General features: G+C 41.4%; 1 protein-coding gene across 2 annotated transcripts in view; it reads left to right on the top strand.

Annotated features, from left to right (window-relative positions):
* pdss2 (prenyl (decaprenyl) diphosphate synthase, subunit 2) overlaps positions 1-25,257 on the top strand; it is a 57,978-nt gene that overhangs the window by 16,419 nt on the left and 16,302 nt on the right. For both annotated transcript variants that reach the window (XM_031828813.1, XM_031828812.1), the window contains exons 3-5: positions 9,326-9,524; positions 18,451-18,525; positions 22,407-22,580. In XM_031828813.1, the coding sequence (XP_031684673.1) occupies positions 9,326-9,524; positions 18,451-18,525; positions 22,407-22,580 (448 nt within the window). The remainder of the gene's footprint in view (positions 1-9,325; positions 9,525-18,450; positions 18,526-22,406; positions 22,581-25,257) is intronic.

Below are 25,257 nucleotides of genomic sequence, written 5' to 3'. Positions count from 1 at the left end.
TATTTGAGTTTCTTCAAAGTAGCCACCCTTTGCCTTGATGACAGCTTTGCACACTCTTGGCATTCTCTCAACCAGCTTCATGAGGAATGCTTTTCCAATGGTCTTGAAGGTGTTCGCACATATGCTGAGCACTTGTTGGCTGCTTGTCATTGTCTTGTTGAAAAACAAATGTTAGTCCCACTAAGTGCAAACCAGATGGGATGGCGTATCGCTGCAGAATGCTGTGGAAGCCATGCGGGTTAAGTGTGCCTTGAATTCTTAATAAATCACTGACAGTGTCACCAGAAAAGCACTAACACACCACCACCTACGATCACACCACCTGGAGATCATCTGTTCACCTACTCTGTGTCTCAAAAAGACATGGCAGTTGGAACCAAAAATCTCAAATTTGGACTCATGACACCAAAGTACAGATTTCCACCGGTCTAATGTCCATTGCTCGTGTTTCTTGGCCCAAACAAGTCTCCTCTTCTTATTGGTGTCCTTTAGTAGTGGTTTCTTTGCAGCAATTTGACCATGAAGGCCTGATTCACGCAGTCTCTGAACAGTTGATGTTGATGTGTCTGTTACTTGAACGCTGTGACGCATTCATTTGGACTGTAATATGAACGCATCCTCTGCAGCAGAGGTAACTCTGGATCTTCCTTTCCTGTGGCGGACCTCATGAGAGAGTTTCATCATAGCGCTTGATGGTTTTTGCGGCTGCACTTGAAGAAACGTTCAAAGTTCTTGAAATGTTCTGGATTGACTGACCTTCATGTCTTAAAGTAATGATGAACGGTCATTTCTCTTTGCTTATTTGAGCTGTTCTTGCTATAATATAGACTTGGTCGTTTACCAAATAGCCCTATCTTCTGTATACCACCCCTAACTTTTCACAACACAACTGATTGGCTCAAACAGATTAAGAACAATACATTCCACAAATTAACTTTTAATGAGGCACAACTGTTAATTGAAATGCATTCCAGGTGACTAGCTCATGAAGCTGGTTGAGAGAATGCCAAGTGTGTGCAAAGCTGTCATTGTGGCGGCAGCGTAGCCTAGTGGAGCATTGGCCTAGTAACCGAAAGGTTGCAAGATTGAATCCCCGAGTTGACAAGGTACAAATCTGTCGTTCTGCCCCTGATCAAGGCAGTTAACCCACTGTTCCTAGGCTGTCATTGAAAGTAAGAATTTGTTCTTAACTGACTTGCCTAGTTAAATGAAGGTGTAAATAAAAAGGCAAAGGGTGGCAACTTTGAAGAATCTCATATATAAAATATATTTTGATTTAACACTTTTGGCTACTACATGATTCCATATGTGTTATTTCATAGTTTTGATGTATAAAATAGTAAAAATAAATAAATCCTGAAATGAGAGAGTGTCAAATTTTTACTGGTACAGTATGATGAAAGGACATAGGCTACAAATTGGGAGAGTGGTTCAGAAAAGGATGAGTAAAGCATCGAGTAAAGAGAGTAACTTGAACGTGTGTGTAAAATAACAACGTGATTTCGAATCCTTAGTTTTGAGAAAGTAGTTTCTAGAGTGGCAGGCGGGCGGGAAAACTCTGTAATCGTAGCCTTGGTTTAAAATATTTAGTGATTGTGTGTTGTGCGCTCGTCGCTTTCATTGTGAAACTGCACGTACAAATTCGTAACATACTGTATTGTATTGGAATTCGTAACAAATCATGCGAATTGGAGGACGTAACATATCAATCATACGAAATGAATAATAGACATCCACAAATGCATATGTAACATATCATAATAAATGGAGGGACACAAATGTATTGTCAACACGATCAGAAACACTCTGCTCACGACCGTTTCTTTTAAATTGTGTCGCTGGCGTGTTAAAAAAAAAGGAATATAAATTGCGCAGTAGGCTTTTAACAGGCGCGAGTCCATCTTTATCCTGTTGACACTATAGATTTCTCGAGCGCGTAAAAAGTTAGTGAATCAAACGTTCACCCACTTTTTACATAAGAAAATATTGACCTACATTTTTGTTATCATGTCCGCCTTTTGTCTTTATAAACATTCACACACGTATTCCATGATATTGGGTAATCTGGGCAACATTAACTGTTGATTGCCAGTGATAATCATTCATCACGTAATGTAATCGTATGCTATATATAACCAATACTCAACTTCCAATGAAATAGTGTATTTGATGCAAATATAAGTATAATTTTCCAGTGTATACATTTACATTAAATTATTAATAGATACAAAGTGCTTTTATTTCTAAACGTAAAACAAAGTTGTATGAAAATACCTTCAAATAAAAGGTCACATGCTGTACTGTTGCCTCAGATGAAACATTTGATTTCAAATCCAAAGTGAGTATAGAGCCAAATTAAACATTTTAGCTACACTTTCCAAATAAATACAGAGGGGAGTGTATGTTCGCTGTCAGCTGGTGGCTACTATAGGGAAGTTACAATCTAATGAAGCATTTTGTTAAATAACACATTATTTTAGTCCAGGGGTCAGGATTCTGCGTTTGTCATGCAGAAAAGGAAAGAAAATGCTTTTACAAAAAAAACAAGTTTTATTCTCCTTTTAAAATGGAAGATTAACATTAGGAAGTGTAGCTGGCTACATTCCTTCTATAATTAACATAATTATAATTGCCATGCATTGTTTTTACAAAAATACAAATTAATTGACTGACATCTCTGTCATTTGATTAACATATTTTTTTGCTGAAATGTGTTTCACAAAATGAAAAGATGAAATGTCTTGAGTCAATAAGTATTCAACCCTTTTGTTATGGCAAGCCTAAATAACTGTGGTCAACAAGTCACACAAGTTGCATGGACTCTGTGTGCAATAATTGTTTTTAACATGATTTTTAAATGACTACCCCATATCTGTACCCCACACATACAATTATCTGTGAGATCCATCAGTTGAGCAGTGAATTTCAAGCACAGATTCAAGCAAAAAAAACAGAGGTTTCGCAAAGAAGGGCACCTATTGATAGATGAGTAAAACAAATCAAAAAGCAGACATTGAATATCCCTTTGAGCATGATGCAGTTATTAATTCACTTTGGATGATATCAATACACCCAGTCACTACAAAGATATAGGCACCGTTCCTAAATCAGTAGCAAAAAAAAAATATATATATAAGGAAACCACTAAGGGATTCCACCCTGAGGCCAATGGTGATTTTAAAACTGTTTAGTTTAGTGGCTGTGATAGGAGATTATTAGAGGTCGACCGATTATGATTTTTCGATGCCGATACCGATTAATCGGCCGATTTTAATAAAAATAAATAATAATAATGATAAAAAATATGTATTTGTAATAATGACAATTACAACCATACTGAATGAACCCTTTAACTTAATACATCAAATAAATAATGAAACATGTTAAATTTGGTTTAAATAATGCAAAAACAAAGTGTTGGAGAAGAAAGAAAAAGTGTAATATGTGCCATGTAAGAAAGCTAACGTTTAAGTTCCTTGCTCAGAACATGAGAACATATGAAAGCTTCAATATTCCCAGGTAAGAAGTTTTAGGTTGTAATTATTATAGGAATTATAGGACTATTTCTCTCATTACCATTTGTATTTCATATACCTTTGACTATTGGATGTTCTTATAGGCACTTTAGCATTGCCAGTGTAACAGTATAGCTTCCGTCCCTCTCCTCGCTCCTCCCTGGGCTCGAACCAGGAACACAACAACAGCCACCCTTGAAGCAGCATTACCCATGCAGAGCAAGGGGAACAACCACTCCAAGTCTCAGAGCGAGTGACGTTTGAAACGCTGTTAGCGCGCACCCCACTAACTAGCTAGCCATATCACATCGGTTACACCAGCCTAATCTCAGGAGTTGATAGGCTTGAAGTCATAAACAGCGCAATGCTTGACGCACAGCGAAGAGCTGCTGGCAAAACGCACAAAAGTGCTGTTTGAATGAATGCTTATGAGCCTGCTGCTGCCTACCACTTTCAGTGAAATACGGAACCGTAAGGGGTGGCATCCATTAGTCTAAAAATTCCTGTTACATTGCACAACCTTCAATGTTATGTAATAATTACGTAAAATTCTGGCAAATTAGGCGGCCCAAACTGTTGCATATACACTGACTCTGTGTGCAATGAACGCAAGAGAAGTGACACAATTTCACCTGGTTAATATTGACTGCTAACCTGGATTTCTTTTAGCTAAATATGCAGGTTTAAAAATATATACTTCTGTGTATTGATTTTAAGAAAGGCATTGATGTTCATGGTTAGGTACACATTGGAGCAAAGATACGCACCGCATCGATTATATGCACTGCAGGACAAGCTAGATAAACTAGTAATATCATCAACCATGTGTAGTTAACTAGTGATTATGATTGATTGTTTTTTATAAGATAAGTTTAATACTAGCTAGCAACTTACCTTGGCCTACTGCATTCGCGTAACAGGCAGTCTCCTCATGGAGTGTAATGAGAGGCAGGTGGTTAGAGCGTTGGACTAGTTAACTGTAAGGTTGCAAGATTGAATCCCCCGAGCTGACAAGGTGAAAATCTATCGTTCTGCCCCATGATCGAGGCAGTTAACCCACCGTTCCTAGCCCGTCATTGAAAATAAGAATGTGTTCTTAACTGACTTGCCTAGTTAAATAAAGATTAAATAAAGGTGTAAAAAAAAGAAGCCAAATCGGTGGCCAAAAATACCGATTTCCGATTGTTATGAAAACTTGAAATCAGCCCTAATTAATCGGCCATTCCGATTAATCGTTCGACCTCTATAGGGGATAACTGAGGATGGAACAACATTGTAGTTTCTCCACAATATATAAAATAAATATATAATAATACAAATATTAAACCATGCATACTGTTTCCAATATGGCAAAAATATGAACTTTTTGTCCAGAATACAAAGCATTATGTTTGGGGCATATCTAACACAACACATCACGAGAACATATTTTCAAGCATGGTGGTGGCTGCATCATGTTATGGGTATGCTTATCATTGGCAAGGACTATGGAGTTTTTTAGGATAAAAAGAAACCGAATGGAGCTAATAAGTACAGGCAAAATCTTAGAGAAAAAAAACTTGGCAGAATTGCAAAGAAAAATCCATATTTCAGACTGTCCAATAAAAATAAAAGATAGGCAAAAGAACAGACACAGGACAGAGGAACTCATCCTAGAAGGCCAGCATCCGAGGTCACCTCTTCACTGTTGACGTTGTGACTGGTGTTTTGTGGGTAGTATTTAATGAAGCTGCCAGTTGAGGACTTATGAGGCGTCTGTTTCTCAAACTAGACACTCTAAAGTACTTGACCTCTTGCTCAGTTGTGCACCGGGTCTTCCCACTCTTTCTGTTCTTGTTAGAGACCGTTTGTGCTGTTCTGTGAAGGGAGTAGTACACAGCGTTGAACGGTAGTGTATGCTCCTGAGTGGCCTAGGTACAGTTTTGACTTAAATTGTCCTAAAAATCTTCAGCAAGACTTGAAAATGGCTGTCTAGCAATGATCAACAACCAACTTGACTGTGCTTGAATTCTTTAAGTAATATTGGGCAAATATTGTACAATCCAAGTGTGCAAAGCTCATAGACTTATCCAGAAAGACTCACAGCTGTAATTGCTGCCAAAGGTGATTTTAACATGTATTGACTTGGTGGTTTTAATCATTATCTAAGCAAGAGATTGTATATTAGTGTTTTATTTTCCATACATTTTGCTAGATTTTTTTTCCACTTTCACATTAGAGTATTTTGTGTAGATCATTGACAAGAAACTACAATGAAATCCATTTGAATCACACTAACCCCAAAAAATGTGGAAAAAGTCATTGGGTGTGAATACTTTCTGAAGGCACTGTATGTGACATCGCGCACACTGTTCAGATACCCTTTTTGGCTCTTGAGTGCTACTTTTAAAGCTACTGGCTTAAAGTATACACAACCTCTACATCATTCTTTTTTTAAGTTACACTACTCATAATGCAAGATGTTGCATCCAGTTTCATGACCTCGTGCCTTCTATGTCATGTGTCGTGACTCATGATGACTAACTATTGTATTGTACTCACTGACCTTTGCATTTGCATACACAATCACATGTGTGTAGACACACACACTAAACCTAACCCTAGCTCCTAACCCCAACACTAATTCTAATTCTAACCTTAACCCTAAACCCCCTAGAAATAGCATTGTGGGGACTAACAAAATGTCCCCAGTTGGTCAAATTAGTGTTTGTTTACTATTCTTGTGGGGACACGTCTACGCACACTCAGAGAAATCTCTGCTGGGTCACCTCATTTTCTCCTTTCACTCTTTCTGTACCACAACCCCCCTTTTCCTCTCTTCTTCTGTCTCACCCCCGCTTCCCTGTCAGAGGGTGGGCTCATTAGCACCTGGGCCGGAGCACTGATGGGGGGGATTGATTGATACCTCTAGGGGAATGTTCTCCCCCCCTTCTGACAGCCAGCATTTGTAAAATGTCTCCCACTCCAGTGCCCAATACTGATGGCTCACCAGGGAACTAAACACAGAGAGCGGGCCAGAGCTGTACAGAATCGAAGAGATGGAGAGAGAAAGACAGAAGCACAGAGAGTGATAAAGACCGACCGAGAGAGAGAGGCCAGATACACAGCTGTATTGCAGGGTAATGGGGACCCTGTAGAGGGAGGAAAATGGAACAGAACACTCAGGACAATGGGCGTGTTAGGGGCGGGAATGCCTCAGCGAGATGGCATCAGTTGCTATGCAACCGGGTGCCGAAGCTATTTATACACAAGTCCTCTTTTTCCTCTCCTGGCGAAGACGCTGCTTATCATGAGTTGTAGATCTAAGGCAGAGAAGGGGCGAGGATTCTGTAGGGGTCCTAGGGTGGGGTGGGAGGAGTGGTGAATATCGTCAGAATAGCTCCTAGTGCCAACGTTATTATTTAGCTGCATTGGTACAGGATGTACTCAATATCCTGCTTTTTTCTTTTGCTGCAGTAACAATGTGTTTGGTATTTGTCTGATATATTTGTACCAAGGTTACTATTTGATGTAGGGAGTATGAACATATAAATTATTAAACTGTTTTAAAATGTTGAATCCAATAATCAAATAGGCCTATTTTGAATGTAAGGTCTTTAATTACATCTTGTTAAATTAGATCAATTGTTCAACATTTAGGCTGTCATTTTCATCCCTAACTTGAATTGTCTGTTAAAACGTTTACAGCAACACAATTGAATCCTGTGTGTGTTAACAATAACATCAATGCAGTGTCAGGGAGTGAAATGAAAGACATTGCCAAATTTTCTCCTCTCCACAGAAGGGGGACAATAGATATGATTGAGCAGAGAAATAAATTACATTATTGCATTTTAATAACAACTCTCTCTGAGCAACTGTAGAACATGCAATTACCTGCCGTTAGACAAAGCACGTATGTGTCAGGCTATACGGCGTAGTATGGGCAGGAACAACTAGAATTGACAGACTGGAATTGAAATGTCTTATCAGGACTGTTTCACAGTGGCTGAAAGATGGTCCTAAGTGGCCATCAGTGCACCCATCCCTGGCTCCCTCCACAGACAGATCCCCCTGTCTGTCTCGCCCTGGCAGGCTCAGCCCATATGGAGAGGGACGTAATTATCCACCCGCAATGAATGAATCAACAATTGATTATAGGCTTCCTCAGGCCAAGTTCAAAAGCTCCGTTGAAAAACCAGTTGAGCATCTTTTTTATGGTAATCAAGAATAGCACTGAGTTAAGGCTTATTTCTTTCTCAATAATGGTAATCTTTTTTTCTCCAGGTTATATAAAATCTATTTATAAATAATCTCTGAAAAATTGAAGATTTTATATTTTGTGGTTGTCTTCAAAGTTGTTGGTTGTATCAGCGGGTCGAAAAAATGAACATTATCATGACAGAGCTAAATTAAATGAAAGACTTTGAAAATGAAAAGCTTTCTTATACGCTCAGAGTTAAGTTTGTTTTTGTGAGAAATCTTCCAAAACTAACAGGAATTTCAAATTAATATACTAAAATACTACGTCATGTCTCAAAATCGATATCCTTCCGATTCGAGAAGAAATATGACGAGTTCAATGCGAAAGTGAACCTGTCAGGTAGCCAGTAACCTTAATACTAGCACATAATCCAGCCTGACACGATGTAATTTCCCTGATAATTCCTTTTTACCACTTATTTCCCCGTCTGACATCTATTGATTTAGTCACCCTAATTCTGGCCATGCATGGATTATGATAGAGACATGAGGTCTGGACCATTGGTTTTCTTAGAGGATTGTCTACACAATTAGTCATTGGTGTGTTTTTGATTAGACGCCCTATAATTTGCACTTTTGATCTTTACCATTGTTGATACATGCTTTTGTAGAAGTGAATGTGAAATATAATGAGCTTCAAAAGTATTGGGAAAGTGACACATTTTGTTGTTTTGGATTTGAAATAATACAATGACTGAGGTTAAAGTACAGACCGTCAGCCACTCCTCAGCTTTAGAAATGTAGAAATTACAGCATTTTTTTTTTTTTTCATAGTCCCCCCTCACCCATTTTAGGGGACCGAAAGTATTGGAACAAATTCACTTATGTGTATTAAAGTAGTATTTGGTCCCATATTCATTGCACGCAATGACTACATAAATATTGACTATATTGGTTGGATATTTGTTTTGGTTGTGTTTCTGATTATTTTGTGCCCAATAGAAATGAATGGTAAATAATGTATTGTCATTTTGGAGTCACTTTTATTGTAAATAAGAATATAATATGTTTCTAAACACTTCTACATGGATGTGGAAGCTACTCTGATTTTAAATAATTCTGAGTGAGAAAGTTAGACGCACAAATATATATGCTAACCTCCCCTCTTATTGTAATGGTGAGAGTTTAGGATGTTTTGGGGGTATGATATTTGTGTGGCTGTAACTTTTGGTCCCCTAAAATGGGGGGACATTGTACAAAGAGCACTGTAATTTCTTAATGGTTCACCCGATATGGATGAAAATACCCTCAAATTAAAGCAGATACCCACAGACCTCTAGTCATTGCTCTAACGCTAGTTAGTATTGGCTCATGAAACTACCTTTAACTTGCTTCATAAAGGAGACATAAAAATGGTATCCCCTAGTTCATCTGACTAGGGAAGTAGATAAGGGCCTCAATGCCAAAATCCCAAAGTATCCTTTTAACCTTGTATCATATTTACATCCAAATTGCTGGAGTACAGAGTCAAAACAACAAAATGTGTCACTGTCCAATACCTTTGGAGCTCACTGTATGTGTTAAATTGGATGTTTTATTGATGTCAAATGTGTTTTTCTCCTCTGCAGCCAGCGGAACCTGGCTGAAATCACAGAGCTCATCCACACGGCTTTCCTGGTGCACCGTGGGATTGTCAACCTCAAGGAGTGGACCAACTCAGATGGACCCCTGAAGGACATGCAGTTTGGAAACAAGATGGCCGTTCTCAGTGGGGACTTCTTGCTCGCTAACGCCTGCACCGGACTGGCCCAGCTAAATAATACTAAGGTATGAAATAGTCATATAACAAATTCTGTTGGAGATAGAAAGATTTCTTACCCTGGAGCTTCTTTGTTCAGCCTTCAAATGAGTCTTCCAAAATGCAATCTGAATTCCGCATTTATATGTCTGAGGTCTCAATAGTTTTTCAGTGAGATGAAATGATACTTGACGATGTTGAGATCGTTGCAGTATGGCTAACGATATTGATGAGAACACAAACCGTCTAAGCGGAGGAGTTTAAACACCACTCAATTTTTCCTGGCTGTTGTGGATTGATTTGAATCAACAAATCTATTCTCTCACTTAGACCTCTGGCAGGCAGGCAGACAGATACTCACACACATATAAAAATAAAAATATGTTTGGGTGGGAATAATGCACAGAGGTTGCGTTCTCTTACTGCCTTCTCACTTATTATTACCAAGCACTTGTGCAGATTATGTGTGTCTGTACCCCTGTCTGGGTGCAGGCATGGGTGTCACAGATTGCTTCCAGTGTACGCTGGCAACTCATTGCTGACAATCTGTGACCAAGCTCAACTGTCAGAATATGGCTGCACAAAATAATCTAAATAACCTATTTTCTCTCTGCTTTGCAATCTTTAAAAAATTATCCTCCCTGCATCAGCTCAGATGGTTCTTGCTCAGATAGATAAACGGGCATTTATAAAATACCACCTCAGGTTGTGGTGATGATGATCAAAGGGATAGTGGAAGTACTTCCTCAAATACATTTGGGCATATTACAACAAAAACATCTTGCAGCTTTCAGAGGTTGTCAGTGACAGTAAACATAGGCATTATTAAACCTTCACCTTATTACACTTTCATGTGTTTTGCAGTGTTCTTAATAGCTTATTTTTCACCATTTCATCACATTCTAGAGCTCCCCCTGCTGGACAGACATGCATGTCAAAAATATGTTTGGTTGGGAACAATGCAAGTACCCACTCTTCCCCTCAAATGAAATCAAATCAAATGTTATTGGTCGCATACACATATTTAAAAGATGTTAACACAGGTGCATCATACCTAACAATATACTGAAATTAGAGAATGTGAAAATGTCAGAATAATAGTAGACTCTTTTTTTTCTTAGATCACATTCCCAGTGGGTCAGAAGTTTACATACTAATTTACATACTAATTGGTAGCATTGCCATTAAATTGTTTAAACGTTTCAGGTAGTCTTCCACAAGCTTCCCACAATAAGTTGGGTGAATTTTACCCTATTCCTCCTGACCGTTCTGGTGTAACTGAGTCAGGTTTTTAGGCCTTCTTGCTCGCACACGCTTTTCAGTTCTGCCCACATTTTCTATAGGATTTAGGTCAGAATTTTGTGATGGCCACTCCAATACCTTGACTGTTGTCCTTAAGCCATTTTTCCACAACTTTGGAAGTATGCTTGGGGTCATTGTCCATTTACGACCAAGATTTAACTTCTTGACGGATGTCTTAAGATGTTGCTTCAATAGATCCACATAATTTTCCATCCTCATGATGCCATCTATTTTGTGAAGTGCACTAGTCCCTCCTGCAGCAAAGCACCCCCACAACATGATTCTGCCACCCACGTGCTTCACGGTTGGGATGGTGTTCTTTGGCTTGCAAGCATCCCCCTTTTTCCTCCAAACATAACAATGCTCATTATGGCCAAACAGTTATATATTTTTTTCATCAGACCAGAGGACATTTCTCCAAAAAGTAGGATCTTTGTCCCCATGTGCAGTTGCATACCGTAGTCTGGCTTTTTTATTGACAGTTTTGGAGCAGTGGCTTCTTCCTTGCTGAGCGGCCTTTCATGTTATATCGATATAGGACTCGTTTAACTGTGGATATAGATACTTTTGTAACTGTTTGCACTTTTCGCACCAAAGTACGTTAATCTTTTGGAGAAAGAACACGCCTCCTTCCTGAGCGGTATGACTGCTGCGTGGTCCCATGGTGTTTATACTTGCGTACTATTGTTTGTACAGATGAACGTGGTACCTTCAGGCATTTGGAAATTGTTCCCAAGGATGAACCAGACTTGTGGAGGCCTAAAAAAAAATTCTGGGTGGTTTTCTTTTTGATTTTCCCATGATGTCAGGCAAAGAGGCACTGAATTTGAAGGTAGGCCTTGAAATACATCCACAGGTACACCTCCAATTGACTCAAATTATGTCAATTAGCCTATCAGAAGCTTCTAAAGCCATGACACAATTTTCTGGAATTTTCCAAGCTGTTGGAGAAGGGCCTTGGTCAGGGAACAATCTCTGTATCACTCCACCAAACAGGCTTCATGGTAGTGTCCAAATGGAAGCCACTCCCCAGTATAATGCACATGACAGCCCGGTTAGAGTTTTCCAAAAATGCACCTGACCATAAGAAATGCATCTCTGCACTTTTGAAACCAAGATTGAACACAGTGTCCTGTCTGGAGGAAACCTGGCACCATCCCTACGGTGAATCATGGTGGTGGCAGCATCATGCTGTGGGGATGTTTCTCAATGGCAGGGACTGGGAGACTGGTAAGGATCGTGGCAAAGATGAATGGAGCAAAGTACGGAGAGATCCTTGATGAAACCCTCATCCAAAGCTCTGTCTGCCCTCAGACTGGGGTGAAGGTTCACCTGTCCTTCGAACAGGACAACAACCCTAAGCACACACCAAGACAACGCAGGTGTGGCTTCGGGACATGTCCAGGCCGACAGGATTCCCTCAATGGTGCATCTGTAGAAATGTGTTTGTCTTAGAGACCAAGCCAATTTTCTACAGCCTCCAAAAGGTTGAAGATGCGCTGTTGTGCCTTCATCACCACACTGTCTGTGTGGATGGACCATTTCAGGTTGTCAGTGATGTGCACACTGAGGAACTTGAAGCTTTTCACCCTCTTCACTGCGGCCCTGTGGATGAGGGGGGGTGCTTCCTCTGCTGTCTCCTGAAGTCCACGATCAGCATCTTCATTTTGTTGAGGGAGAGGTTATTTTTCTTAAACGACTCCCCCAGGGCCCTCACCTCCTGTGTCATCGTGGTTGGTGATTAGGCCTTACCACATTTGTCTTCAGCAAACTTCATGATTGAGTTGGAGACGTGAGTGGCCATGCACTCTTGGGTTAACAGGGAGTACTGGAGGTAAAAGTTTCACAAGCATGGGAAAGCATAGCCTAGGTGAAATGTTGAAATCAAATTTTATTGGTCACATACACATTCTGCAGATGTTATTGCGGGTGTAGCGAAATGCCTTTGTTCCTAGTTTAACAATACACACATCTAAAAGTAAAAGAACGGAATTAAGAAATATAATTTATTTGACCTTTATTTAACTAGGCAAGTCAGTTAAGAACAAATTCTTATTTTCAATGACGGCCTAGGAACAGTGGGTTAACTGCCTGTTCAGGGGCAGAACGAGAGATTTGTACCTTGTCAGCTCGGGGGTTTGAACTTGCAACCTTCCGGTTACTAGTCCAACGCTCTAACCACTAGGCTACCCTGCCGCCCCATTAGATTGAGCAATGTCGGAGTGGCTTTGACTAGAATACAGTATATACATATGAGATAAGTAAAGCAGTATGTAAACATTATTAAAGTGGCCAGTGAGTCAGTATGTAAGGCAGCACCCTCTAAGGTGCAGGGTTGCGTAACCTGGTGGAAGCCGGCTAGTGATGGCTACTTAACAGTCTGATGGCCTTGAGATAGAAGCTGTTTTTCAGTCTCTCGGTCCCGAGCTTTGATGCACCTTTACTAACCTCGCCTTCTGGATGATAGCGGTGTGAACAGGCCGTGGCTCGTGTGGTTGATCTCCTTGATAATCTTTTTGGCCTTTCTCTGACATGGGGTGCTGTAGATGTCATGGAGGGAAGGTAGTTTGCTCCCGGTGATGCATTGGGCAGACCACACCACCCTCTGGAGAGCCCTGCATTTGAAGTTGCCATACCAGGCTGCGATGCAGCCTGACAGGATGCTCTCAATAGTGCATCTGTAAACGTTTTAAGGGCCAAGCCAAATTTCTTCAGCCTCCTGAGGTTGTAGAGGCTCTGTTGCACCTTCTTCACCATACTGTCTGTGTGGGTGGACGATTTCAGATCGTCAGTGATGTGTACGCCAAGGAACATGAAGCTTTCCACCTTCTCCACTGCGGTCTGGTCGATGTGGATAGGGGCGTTCTCACTCTGCTGTTTCCTGAATTCCACCATCAGCTCGTTTTGTTGAGTGAGAGGTTATTTTCCTGGCACCACTCTCCCAGGGCCCTCACCACCTCCCTGTAGGCTGTCTCATCATTGTTGGTAATCAGGCCTACTACTGTTGTGTCTGCAAACTTGATGATTGAGTTGGAGGCGTGGGTGAACACTGAGTACAGGTAGGGGCTGAGCACGCACCCTTTTAGGGCCCCTGTGTTGAGGATCCGTTACTTTTGCTGGGATAGGGGACAGATTGAATATGTCCGTAAACAATCCAGTCAGCTGGTCTGTGCATGCTCTGAGGCTAGGGATTCCGTCTGGACCGGCAGCCTTGAGAGGGTTAACACGCTTAAATGTCTTACTCACGTCGGCCATGGAGAAGGAAAGCCCACAGCAATACACTTGGTAGCGGGCCATGTCAGTGGCACTGTGTTATCCTCAAAGCGGGCAAAGAAGGTGTTTAGCTTGTCCGGAAGCAAGACGTCGGTGTCCGCGATGTGGCTTGTTTTCCCTTTGTAGTCCGTGATTGTCTGTAGACCCTGTCACATGCGTTTCGTGTTTGAGCCGTTTGATTGCGAATCCACTGTGTGTCTGTACTGACATTTGGCAATTTTTTTTATTGCCTTACGGAGGGAATAACTACACTGTTTGTTTGTATTCGGCCATATTCCCAGTCACCTTGCCATTGTTAAATGCGTTGGTTCAGTTTTGCATGAATGCTGCCATCTATCCAGGGTTTCTGGTTTGGGTAGGTTTTAAGTCAGTGGGTACAACATCTCCTACACATTTCCTGAAACTCAGTCACCATATCCGTGTATTCGTCAATGTTAATCTCAGAGGCCACCCGGAACATATCAAAACAATTAGTACTCACACTTGTGTCCAAACTATGTTCATGACACTGCCTATTAAACCAAAAGACAATGACAAATCGAGAACCCTATTCAATTCTTAATGGAGAATAAAATGTTTTGAACTCACCAATTGCTTGAGTTGTAATGATGTTAAATTGTATTTTTTTGTTTTGTGTGTCACAAAGACAGACATAACTGTAGTAGCAGTCGTAGCATTAGCACTGTGGTTTTGCTAAATATATTTTTTTAGGAGAGCAATTCATCTGTATTATGTGTCCTGGCTTTGAGAGGAATCCTAGGCCGGTACTTGTATAAATGGTAAAGTGATCTCAGAGCCCAGATACGGTTTCTCTCCCTCACAGACCTGTCGGCAAAACACGATCCGCCTAGATTTGGGAATAGAGTAAGGGGGAGGCGGGGACTTATCTGATACTTTCCCCCAAAATTTTCCTCATAGCCAGCTAGCAAATCTGGTAGCACTTTAGAGGCATTGTCCTTTTGGGCCTTTTGTGAGGCTTGTTACCCAGAGGTCACTACTAAGACTAGAGACAGAGAGTGCAACCATTTTTAAATTATGAAAAAATGACTTGAATGTATTGAGGGAGTACAACGTATGAATATTTTTTTTCTGCCCGCACACCTGGACCAAGTAGGATTCCTTGAAGGCGAGAGAGGGTGCAAGTGAAGAACTTACGATACCACCCAGCAACACTGTTGAACAGAGTGAAGTTATATCTAAAACAAGAAGGTATTAATACTGAGTTGGGTTCTGAATGACTAAGATCCACAGCAACAGATGTCAGAACACTGCTCAAGAGCCTCATCAACCCCCACAGCCCCCATGACATTTCCTGATTTCTGCCTTGCCATCTGCCTTCCAGCTCCTCAGACTTGACACCTGATAAAGCCTCATAATAATTCAGTTTAAACTGGAGGTCGCTATAAATAAAATAAAAATTGAAAAAGCTCAGTCTGTGTGTACTTAAAGAAAACAGCAGGCAGTCCTCAGCCAGTCCACACTGGTCTGATAATGTGAGGAGTTAGATCTGGTCAATTCACAGCCCAGACACCCACACACTCAACCCTTATGTTTACAGCCACCCCTTAGCCTAGAGGATGGGAATCCTCTACACCAAGGATTAACAACTAAATTCAGCCGTGGGACAATTTTTTTCTTGAGATGATGGTCAGGGCACCGGAACATAATTACAAAAAATTTGTAGACTGCACATTTTCTGCAAGAAGCCCAAACAGATTTAATATTTGGGTAACACTTTACCTGACACCCAGCGTCATAACACATATATTTACATCTGTGACATATTGCATTATTTTATGGCTGGTTATGACACCTGCATAAGTGTCAAAGCGCACATTTATTCAAATGTGTTTTTTCCCTTGTGCGAAATTACAATTTAATATGGTCAATTTCATGAAATGTTGTGCGACATAAACGTACTGTTGACATGTAGGCTATGGTGTAATGGAATATTTTGCGTTGTGTGGTAGGTTTTGACACTTATGAAGATGTCATAACCAGCCGTAAAATAATGCAATATGTCACGACAGTGTTATGACCATATTATGACGCTGAGTGTCAAGTAAAGTGTTACCCAATGACTAAAACAATCATTTCAAACCTTGCTTACATTTGTATAAGAGCACACATATCTTTATGCGTGGGAATACTTTGGGGAACAGATTTCCAGCATTAAAACACCAGCTCCAAGGGATTTTAGTCTTATGTCCAACAATAAAAATGTAAAAAATACATATACAGTACCAGTCAAACATTTGGACACACCTACTCATTCAAGGGTTTTTAATTTGTACTATTTTCTACATTGCAGAATAATAGTGAAGACATCGAAACTATGAAATAACACGTAATACATTCTCTCAACCAGCTTCACCTGGAATGCCTTTCCAACAGTCTTGAAGGAGTTTCCACATATGCTGAGCACTTGTTGGCTGCTTTTCTTTCACTCTGCGGTCCAACTCATCTCAATTGTTTTGAGGTCGGGTGGTTGTGGAAGCCAGGTAATTTGATGCAGCACTCCATCACTCTCCTTAGTCAAATAGCCCTTACACAGCCTTGAGGTGTGCTGGGTCATTGTCCTGTTGAAAAGCAAATGATAGTCTCACTAAGCCAAAACCAGATGGGATGGCATATTGCTGCAGAATGCTGTGGTAGCCACACTGGTTAAGTGTGCCTTGAATTCTAAATAAATCACTGACAGTGTCACCAGCAAAACACCATCACACCTCCTGCTTCATGGTGGGAACCACACATGCGGAGATCTTCCGTTCACCTACTCTGCGTCTCACAAAGACACAGCGGTTGGAACCAAAAATAAAATATTTGGTTTCATCAGACCAAAGGACAGATTTCCACCAGTCTAATGTCCATTGCTCATGTTTCTTTGCCCAAGCAAGTCTCTTCTTCATATTGGTGTCCTTTAATAGTGGTTTCTTTGCAGCAATTTGACCATGAAGGCCTGATTCACACAGTTGATGTTGAGATGTGAATGTTACTTGAACACTGAAGCATTTCTTTGGGTCTCAATTTCTGAGGCTGGTAACTCTAATGAACTCTGGGTCTTCCTTTCCTGTGGCGGTCCTCATGTACTTTAGATTTGTGTGTGTTGTTGTGTAATTGTTAGATATTACTGCACCGTTAGAGCTAGAAACACAAGCATTTCATATCATTTGCTAAACACGTATGTGAAATTTGATTTGAGAGCCAGTTTCATCATAGAGCTTGATGATTTTTGCGACTGCACTTGAAGAAGCATTCAAAGTTTGAAATGTTTCGCATTGACTGACCTTCATGTCGTAAAGTAATGATTGTCATTTCTCTTTGCTTAGTTGAGCTGTTCTTTTTGTGTGGAATTTTTACCCCTTTTTCTCCCCAATTTCGTGGTGTCCAATTGTTAGTAGTTACTATCTTGTCTCATTGCTACAACTCCCGTACGAGCTCGGGAGAGACTAAGGTTGAAAGTCATGTGTCCTCCGATACACAGCCCAACCTAGCCGCACTGCCTCTTAACACAGCGCGCATCCAACCCGGAAGCCAGCCGCACAAATGTGTCGGAGGAAACACCGTGCACCTGGCAACCTTGGCTAGCGCGCACTGCGCCGGGCCCGCCACAGGAGTCGCTGGTGCGCGATGAGACAAGGACATCCCTACCGACCAAGCCCTCCCTAACCCGGACGACGCTAGGCCAATTGTGCGTCGCCCCATGGACCTCCCGGTCGCGTCCGGTTACGACAGAGCCTGGGTGCGAACCCAGATTCTCTGATGGCACAGCGCCCTTAACCACTGCGCCACCCGGGAGGCCAGTTGAGCTGTTCTTGCCATAATATGGACTTAGCCCTATTTGGTAAATTACCATCTTCTGTATACCACCCCACCTTGTCACAACACAGCTGATTGGCTCAAACACATTAAGAAGGAAAGAAATTACACAAATTAACTTAAGGCACACCTGTTAATTGAAATGCATTCCAGGTGGCTACCTCATGACTGGTTGAGAGAATGCCAGGAGTGTGCAAAGCTGTAATCAAGGCAAAGGGTGGCTACTTTGAAGAATCTCAATATAAAATAAATACAAATTGTTAACACTTTTTTGTTTTCTACATGATTCCATATGTGTTATTTAATAGTTTTGTCTTCACTATTATTCTACAATGTAGAAAATAATAAAAAGTAAAACCCTTGAATGAGTAGGTGTGCCCAAACTTTTGACTGGTATTGAATATAGATTATTTTTACTGTTGTTGCTCAGAAAACTTGGGGTCCAAATACAATCCTGTTGGGGAACCCTGCCCTATACCATCTCTCTTTAGAGCAATTTCAATACTACATAAAGTGCTTTCATGGTGGTTAACAAAAGCTTTTTTATTTTGTGTTTGACAGGTTGTGGAGTTGATCTCAAGTGCCATTGGTGACTTGGTGCAGGGAATCTACCATGAGATGCCCAACAGTTTGGAGGTAAGACCATTTCCATACCGGGGACAGTGTAATTAGTTAGCTGTAAACTCACCTAAACAAACTGCACTGTCAATTTAGGAGTCTACAATCTCACCATGTTCAACCTGCAGATCGATGTGCCTCACAGAGGAGTCTTAACATACGCTACATCAATGGGCCACACAGTGCATTCTGGGACAAGGAGCGCTCTCCTTCAAGGAGTGAATGGGTGTCTTTTGGGCGCTAGCTCAAAGACCCAACATTAGCTCAAATTTCGTCAACAAGAAGTACAACATTACAAATCCTTTCTGAGATGTTAGATAATTAACTTGCTCTCTGTAATATCGAATAGCTTTGGAATCATGACATTACGTACTTTCGAGGAACATAGGCACGTTTCTTCGACATATACACCGACTTTGAGAAGGGATTGCATGACGATTAGCTTAGCAACGACGTGAAATATATTATTTACATAAGTATTCAGCCCCTTTAGATATGAGACTTGAAATTGAGCTCAGGTTCATCCTGTTTCCATTGATCATCCTTGATGTTTCTACAACTTGATTGGAGTCCACCTGTGGTAAATTCAATTGATTGGACATGATTTGGAAAGGCACTAATTTAATCCTTTTTAGAATAAGGCTGTAACAAAATGTGGAAAAGGTCAAGGGGTCTGAATACACTGTAAGAAGGGCCTTCGTCAGGGAGGTGACCAAGAACCCAATGGACACTCATACAGAGCTCCAGAGTTCCTCTGTGGAGATGGGAGAACCTTAAACAAGGACAACCATCTCTGTAGCACTCCACCAATCAAGCCTTTATGGTAGAATGCCCAGACGGAAGCCACTCCTCAGTAAAAGACATGACAGCCCACTTGGAGTTTGTCAAGTCACCTAAAGGACTCTGACCATAAAAAAAACAAGATTCTCTGGGTTCCAAGCATCACGTCTGGAGGAAACCTGGCACCATCCCTACGGTGAAGCATGGTGGTGGCAGCATCATGCTGTGGGGATATTTTTCAGCGGCAGGGACTGGGAGACTGCTCTTTGCCTCGATACTGACTAAAGTACATAGAGATCTTTGATGAAAATCTGCTCAGGACCTCAGACTGGTTCGAATGTTCACCTTGCAACAGGACAACAACTCTAAGCACACAGCCAAGACAACGCAGGAGTGGCTTCGGGACATGTCTCTGAATGTCCTTGATTGGCCCAGCCAGAGCCTGGACTTGAACCCAATCTAACATCTCTGGAGAGACCTGAAAATAGCTGCGCAGTGACGCTCCCCATCTAACTTGAGAGGATCTGCAGAGAAGAATGGGAGAAACTCCCCGAATACAGGTGTGCCAAGCTTGTAGCATCATACCCAAGAAGACACGAGGCTGTAATCGCTGCTAAAAGGTGCTTCAACAAAGTACGAAGTAAAGGGTCTGAATACTTGCATACATTTATATATATATATATATATATTTTTATTTCTAATACATTTGCAAACATTGTTTACAGTGCCTTCAGAAGGTGTTCATACCCCTTGACTTATTCCACATTTTGACGATTCAAAATTGATCAAATAGATTTGGGATAGGCCTCCCGGGTGGCGCAGTGGTCTAGGGCACTTCATCGCAGTGCTAGCTGTGCCACCAGAGACCCTGGGTTCGCGCCCAGGCTCCTTGGCCAATAGGGATATCCTTGTCTCATCGCGCACTAGCGACTCCTGTGGCGGGCCGGGCGCAGTGCACGCTAACCAGGTCGCCAGGTGCACGGTGTTTCCTCCGACACATTGGTGCGGCTTGGTTGGGTTGTGTTTCGGAGGACGCATGACTCTCGACCTTCATCTCTCCCGAGCCCGTACGGGAGTTGTAGCGATGAGACAAGATAGTAACTACTAACAATTGGATACCACAAAAAAGGAGGTAAAAAAATTTAATAGATTTAATAGGATGAGTTGGCTGCAGAGTAAAGGAAAAGCAGCCAACAAGTACTCAGCATATATGAGAACTCCTTTTAGGCTGTTGGAAGAGCTACCTCATGTAGCCGGTTGAGAGAATGCCAAGAGTGTGCAAAGCTGTCATCAAGGCATAGGGTGGCTACTTTGAAGAATCTCAAATATATTTTGATTTGTTTAACACCTTTTTCGTTACTAAATGATTCCAAGTGGGTTGTTTTTATAATTTGTCTTCACTATTATTGTAAAAATTAAGAAAAACCTTTGACTGGTAGTGTGTGTGTGTAATGTAATGTACTGTATGTATATATTAACAGTAACATGTCTGGAAAATAAATCAAATATGTAAACATGAGTGATGGGAAAGGTCATAAGATTTTGCACCAAAATCTTCACAAATCAAGAGATTGCAAAAACAACAGGTGGTACAGGAGGCATAAATAACCTACATTGTCACCAGTTTGAGGAAACGTTCAATTATAATATACAATAGGCACAATGAGAGATGCGCATAGTAATATGTTGTATGGCTTCTTCGGGAATATGAACTCAGTCAGAAAAGGTAAGGAATTTATTCCGCAAAGTTTGGACACCTACTCATTTAAGGGTTTTCTTTATTTTTACAGTAATAGTGAAGACATCGAAGCTATGAAATAACACACATGGAATCATGTATTAACCATAAGTGTTAAACAAATCAAAATATTTTCTATTTGAGATTCTTCAAAGTAGCCACCCTTTGACTTAATGACAGCTTTGCACAGTCTTGGTATTCTCTCAACCAGCTTCACCTGGAATGCTTTTCCAACAGTCTTGAAGGAGTTCCCACATATACTGAGCACTTGTTGGCTGCTTTCCCTTCACTCTGCGGTCCAACTCATCCCAAACCATCTCAATTGGGTTGAGATCGGGTGATTTGTGGAGCCCAGGTCATCTGATGCAGCACTCCATCACTCCTTGGTTAAATAGCACTTACACAGCCTGGAAGTGTGTTTTGGGTCATTGTCCTGTTGAAAAACAAATGATAGTGAGACTATGCGCAAACCAGATGGGATGGTGTATCACTGCAGAATGCTGTGGTAGCCATGCTGGTTAAGTGTGCCTTGAATTCTAAATAAATCACTGACAGTGTCACCAGCAAAGCACCCTCACGCCACCACCTCCATGGTAAGAACCACACATGCGAAGATATTCCGTTCACCTACTCTGCGTCTCACAGACACGGTGCTTCGAACCAAAAATCTCAATTTGGACTCAGACCAAACAACAGAATTCCACCAGTCTAATGTCCATTGCTTGTGTTTCTTGGCCCCAAGCAAGTCTCTTCTTATTATTGGTGTTCTTTAATAGTGGTTTCTTTGCAGCTGGATGGAAGGTGGTCTACTATGCTAACATATGGAATTATTTAAAGATTTTCGGGATGGTCTGATTAACACTGCTGTAGCTCGGCCACCTTCCACCGCAGATGCGGAAGGCCAACATAAACGGATGCGAGGTGCATCAAGGCTCTTAAGGATTTTAAACTGCGCTTCGGATCATATCAAATAGAGCAAAATACTTGAAATAGCTTATCTATTTACTACTGTGAAGTGTGTCCAATTAAATGAATGATGGGACGAATGGTAGCCTAACTTGTTCTAGGCTTATAGGCTATTTCGCCAATAGGAAACCATCACAGAAAAGGTTAGATATTTATTCTGCAATGTTCATGGAAATAAAATAAATAATAGGAAATAGATGCCTATTTCTAATTATTTTAGAATGCAAAGATAAATGTTTTAGCTCTTTCAACTAACTGCAAATTATTGCATCTTATTCTATTAAGCGACTTTTTTTGTCATGAATAAGAGTGTCATCATATATTCCTGCAAAAGGCTACTACTGGAATAAAAATGTACTTCTACACAATGGGAACAGTCAGAACTGAATACATAACGTTTGATGTAAACTTTCAGGACAAGAGCCTGACTGATGACATCAACATGGTTACGTGGGAGGAGCAGAGGTTCTTGTCCCATGGTGCCTTGCTGGCGAAAAGCTGTCAGGCAGCGATGGAGCTCGCCAAACATGACAAAGATGCCCAAGGACTGGCCTACAAATACGGCAAGCATCTATCACTGGGCCACAAGGCAAGTACTGCATATTATGACTCGTGGGTTTCGTCTTTATAATAATTCAATAATGATGAGACAGAAGGGGCCTCCTGAGTGGCGCAGCGGTCTGAGACCATGCTAGAGGCATCACTACAGACCCGTGTTCGATCCCAGGCTGTCATACAAAGCGCCGTGATTGGGCGGCGCACAATTGACCCAGCCACATCCGAGTTAGGGGAGGGTTTGGCCGGGGGGGCTTTACTTGGTCATCGTGCTCTTGCGACTCCTTGTGGTGGGCCGGGCGCATGCAGGCTGACCTTGGTCTTTAGGTGAGCGGTGTTTCCTCCGACACATTGGTGCAGTTGGCAAGCGGCTTAAGCGGGCGGGTGTTAAGAAGCGTGGTTTGGCGGGTCATGTTTCGGGGGATGCATGACTCGACTTTCGCCGCCCAAGCCCATTGGGGAGTTGCAGAGATGAGACAAGATCGAACTGGGGATGGGCAAAAAATTATGAGACCGAAGACAGGAATCCGTTCAACCATTATCTAGAACAGGGATGGGCAACTTTTAAAGAGTAGTGCGGGCCACTCATCATGAGGGTCTGCAGTGGCTCGGGGGTTTGTGTATCCGTACACACACATGCAGTCAGAGCCGACCACAGAGCCGACCCTCCCTCCCCCACCTAGAGGAGCAAAACGTTTTAGCTGCCCCCGTCTTCACAGCGGAGGTCATTTAATTTTTTTTTGTTAATTTCCTGCAATTCTACTCATTTTGCCATTTAATATCTGAGTATCTTTTTGTAGAGGGTACTATGCTGCATACAGACCCTGCTGTGCACTCAATGCTGCGGGGAAACTGAAGTGAGCTTTAGCCTATTGTCTGTTTGAGTCTTATAAAAAAAGAAAATGTAACATTGTCTATTTGCTGCCTTTCAATCAATCATGTAGCTGTTCTTTAGGCTGTTGCCTAAGATAAATGTGTTCATATGGGCAGAATATTATATTTTGTAGCGTAGGCTACTGAATTTATGAAAATAACCAGTTCATGTGAAAATATTCGTATCTGGTAAAAGGCTGACATTTGGTTGTTTCAATAAAATAAAAAACACTGTCACATGACAATGTAACAATTGTCTCTACAATTAAAGGGATCAGAGTCCATCTTATTGGGCTCTTACCATTATTTATATCTTTCAAATTCACCAAACAATTTAGTTTAAAAGCCCACTAGGCTACTCATTTGTTACATAAAATATTTTGGATAATAAAAAGGAACATGCTGTTGGGTGTTAATGCAATAGCCTATCCTACACAATTGCACACAGTACCCTACTGTACCTCGGTGTCCAATCCGATACACAGAAACATATGAAAACATAACCTTGATGCTTTCTCTGTTAAATCCTCTAGACCCTTCTGTAACTCAAGCAGACGAGCAGATAATCAACAAATGTAGGGGTATTGGATTGGATCCAACACGGATCATAACTGCCTTCACTGGCGCAACAAACGAGACATCAACATATTCTGGACATTCTTCTCAACGCTGTTTTGGCATCATGTGCTGTGTCACTTGACTGTCATTCAGAAACATATGTTCTGGATCAGCTGATGATGGCCTAACTAAACAGCTGGATAGTAAATGTGCATCCAACAAGTTGGTCTAGCCTACCATAGCCTATGGAAGAACCACGAAAGTTAGGTGACTTTCGGTTAGAAGCATTCGATTTTGCAACCTCATTCATCACTTTGGATTTACCAAGTTTTATTTATTCTGTCTAAGAGGAATGCAACACATTTTTATTTATACAATATTCTTCCCATATTTTTATTTTAGTGCATAAGGGAACCAATATATGAGAACCTTCAGACTGGTTTCCTCATGGAGCCATTGCATTTGATTTATTTTACTCAATATTCTGCCCATATGAATTCATTTATATAAAATATTTTGCCCATTTTAACACATTTATTTTCGGGCATAAGTGAACCAATATATGAGAGCCTTCAGACTGGTTTAAACCAGTGGCGGGTCTATTTAATCTCCAAGGTGGCATAGCAGTTCAGACGTCTTTTGTCCTCGTCTTGTCGTGTCCTGTATATATATATATATATTTACAACTTTTTCACATACATTTTATTTTTATTTTCCATCAACTCATCTTCAAAACACTCTCCTGCAACCCGCCTCACCAATGTATATTTATAAAAAAGTATTATTTACCTCAGATCTGTAATCCTCCAAGAAGCTAGCCAGAAACTCCAGGAGGCTGGCCTGAAACTAGCCAGTAGCTAATCCAGAAGCTAGTTCAGAAGCTAGTTGGCTCCTTTACTGGCAAGTCGTTGGTGTTCAGCTAACCACGGTTTGTGGTCATCGGCTATCCTTTGGCTCGAAAGTCTATCGCCAGTTCTGTACGGCGCAGCGCGGCTCGGAGCGGAGCATACCGGACCAATTTTTCTCTCCATGTCCCTGGATTTCGACTGCTCTCTGGACATTCACGCCCGGATCTCACAGCTAGCTAGCTGCTATCCGTGTGACTATCGGCCTTCGTCGATTCCGGAGCAAACATCAATTGTTCCGGAGCTAGCAAGCTCCGTCAATCACTCCTGAGTTCCATCAATCGCACCTGGGCTGCAGTCGCCTATCCGGACCCGTTTTGCTGCCTTTGCGGAGCCCCACCGGGCCTTCACAACTGGACTGCCGACGTTATCTAC

Source organism: Oncorhynchus kisutch, linkage group LG7 (genome assembly GCF_002021735.2).
Source record: "Oncorhynchus kisutch isolate 150728-3 linkage group LG7, Okis_V2, whole genome shotgun sequence".
NCBI classification, from domain to species: domain Eukaryota; kingdom Metazoa; phylum Chordata; class Actinopteri; order Salmoniformes; family Salmonidae; genus Oncorhynchus; species Oncorhynchus kisutch.
Note: the sequence above shows the minus strand (reverse complement) of the source record. Positions and strands in the feature narration are given on the sequence as shown.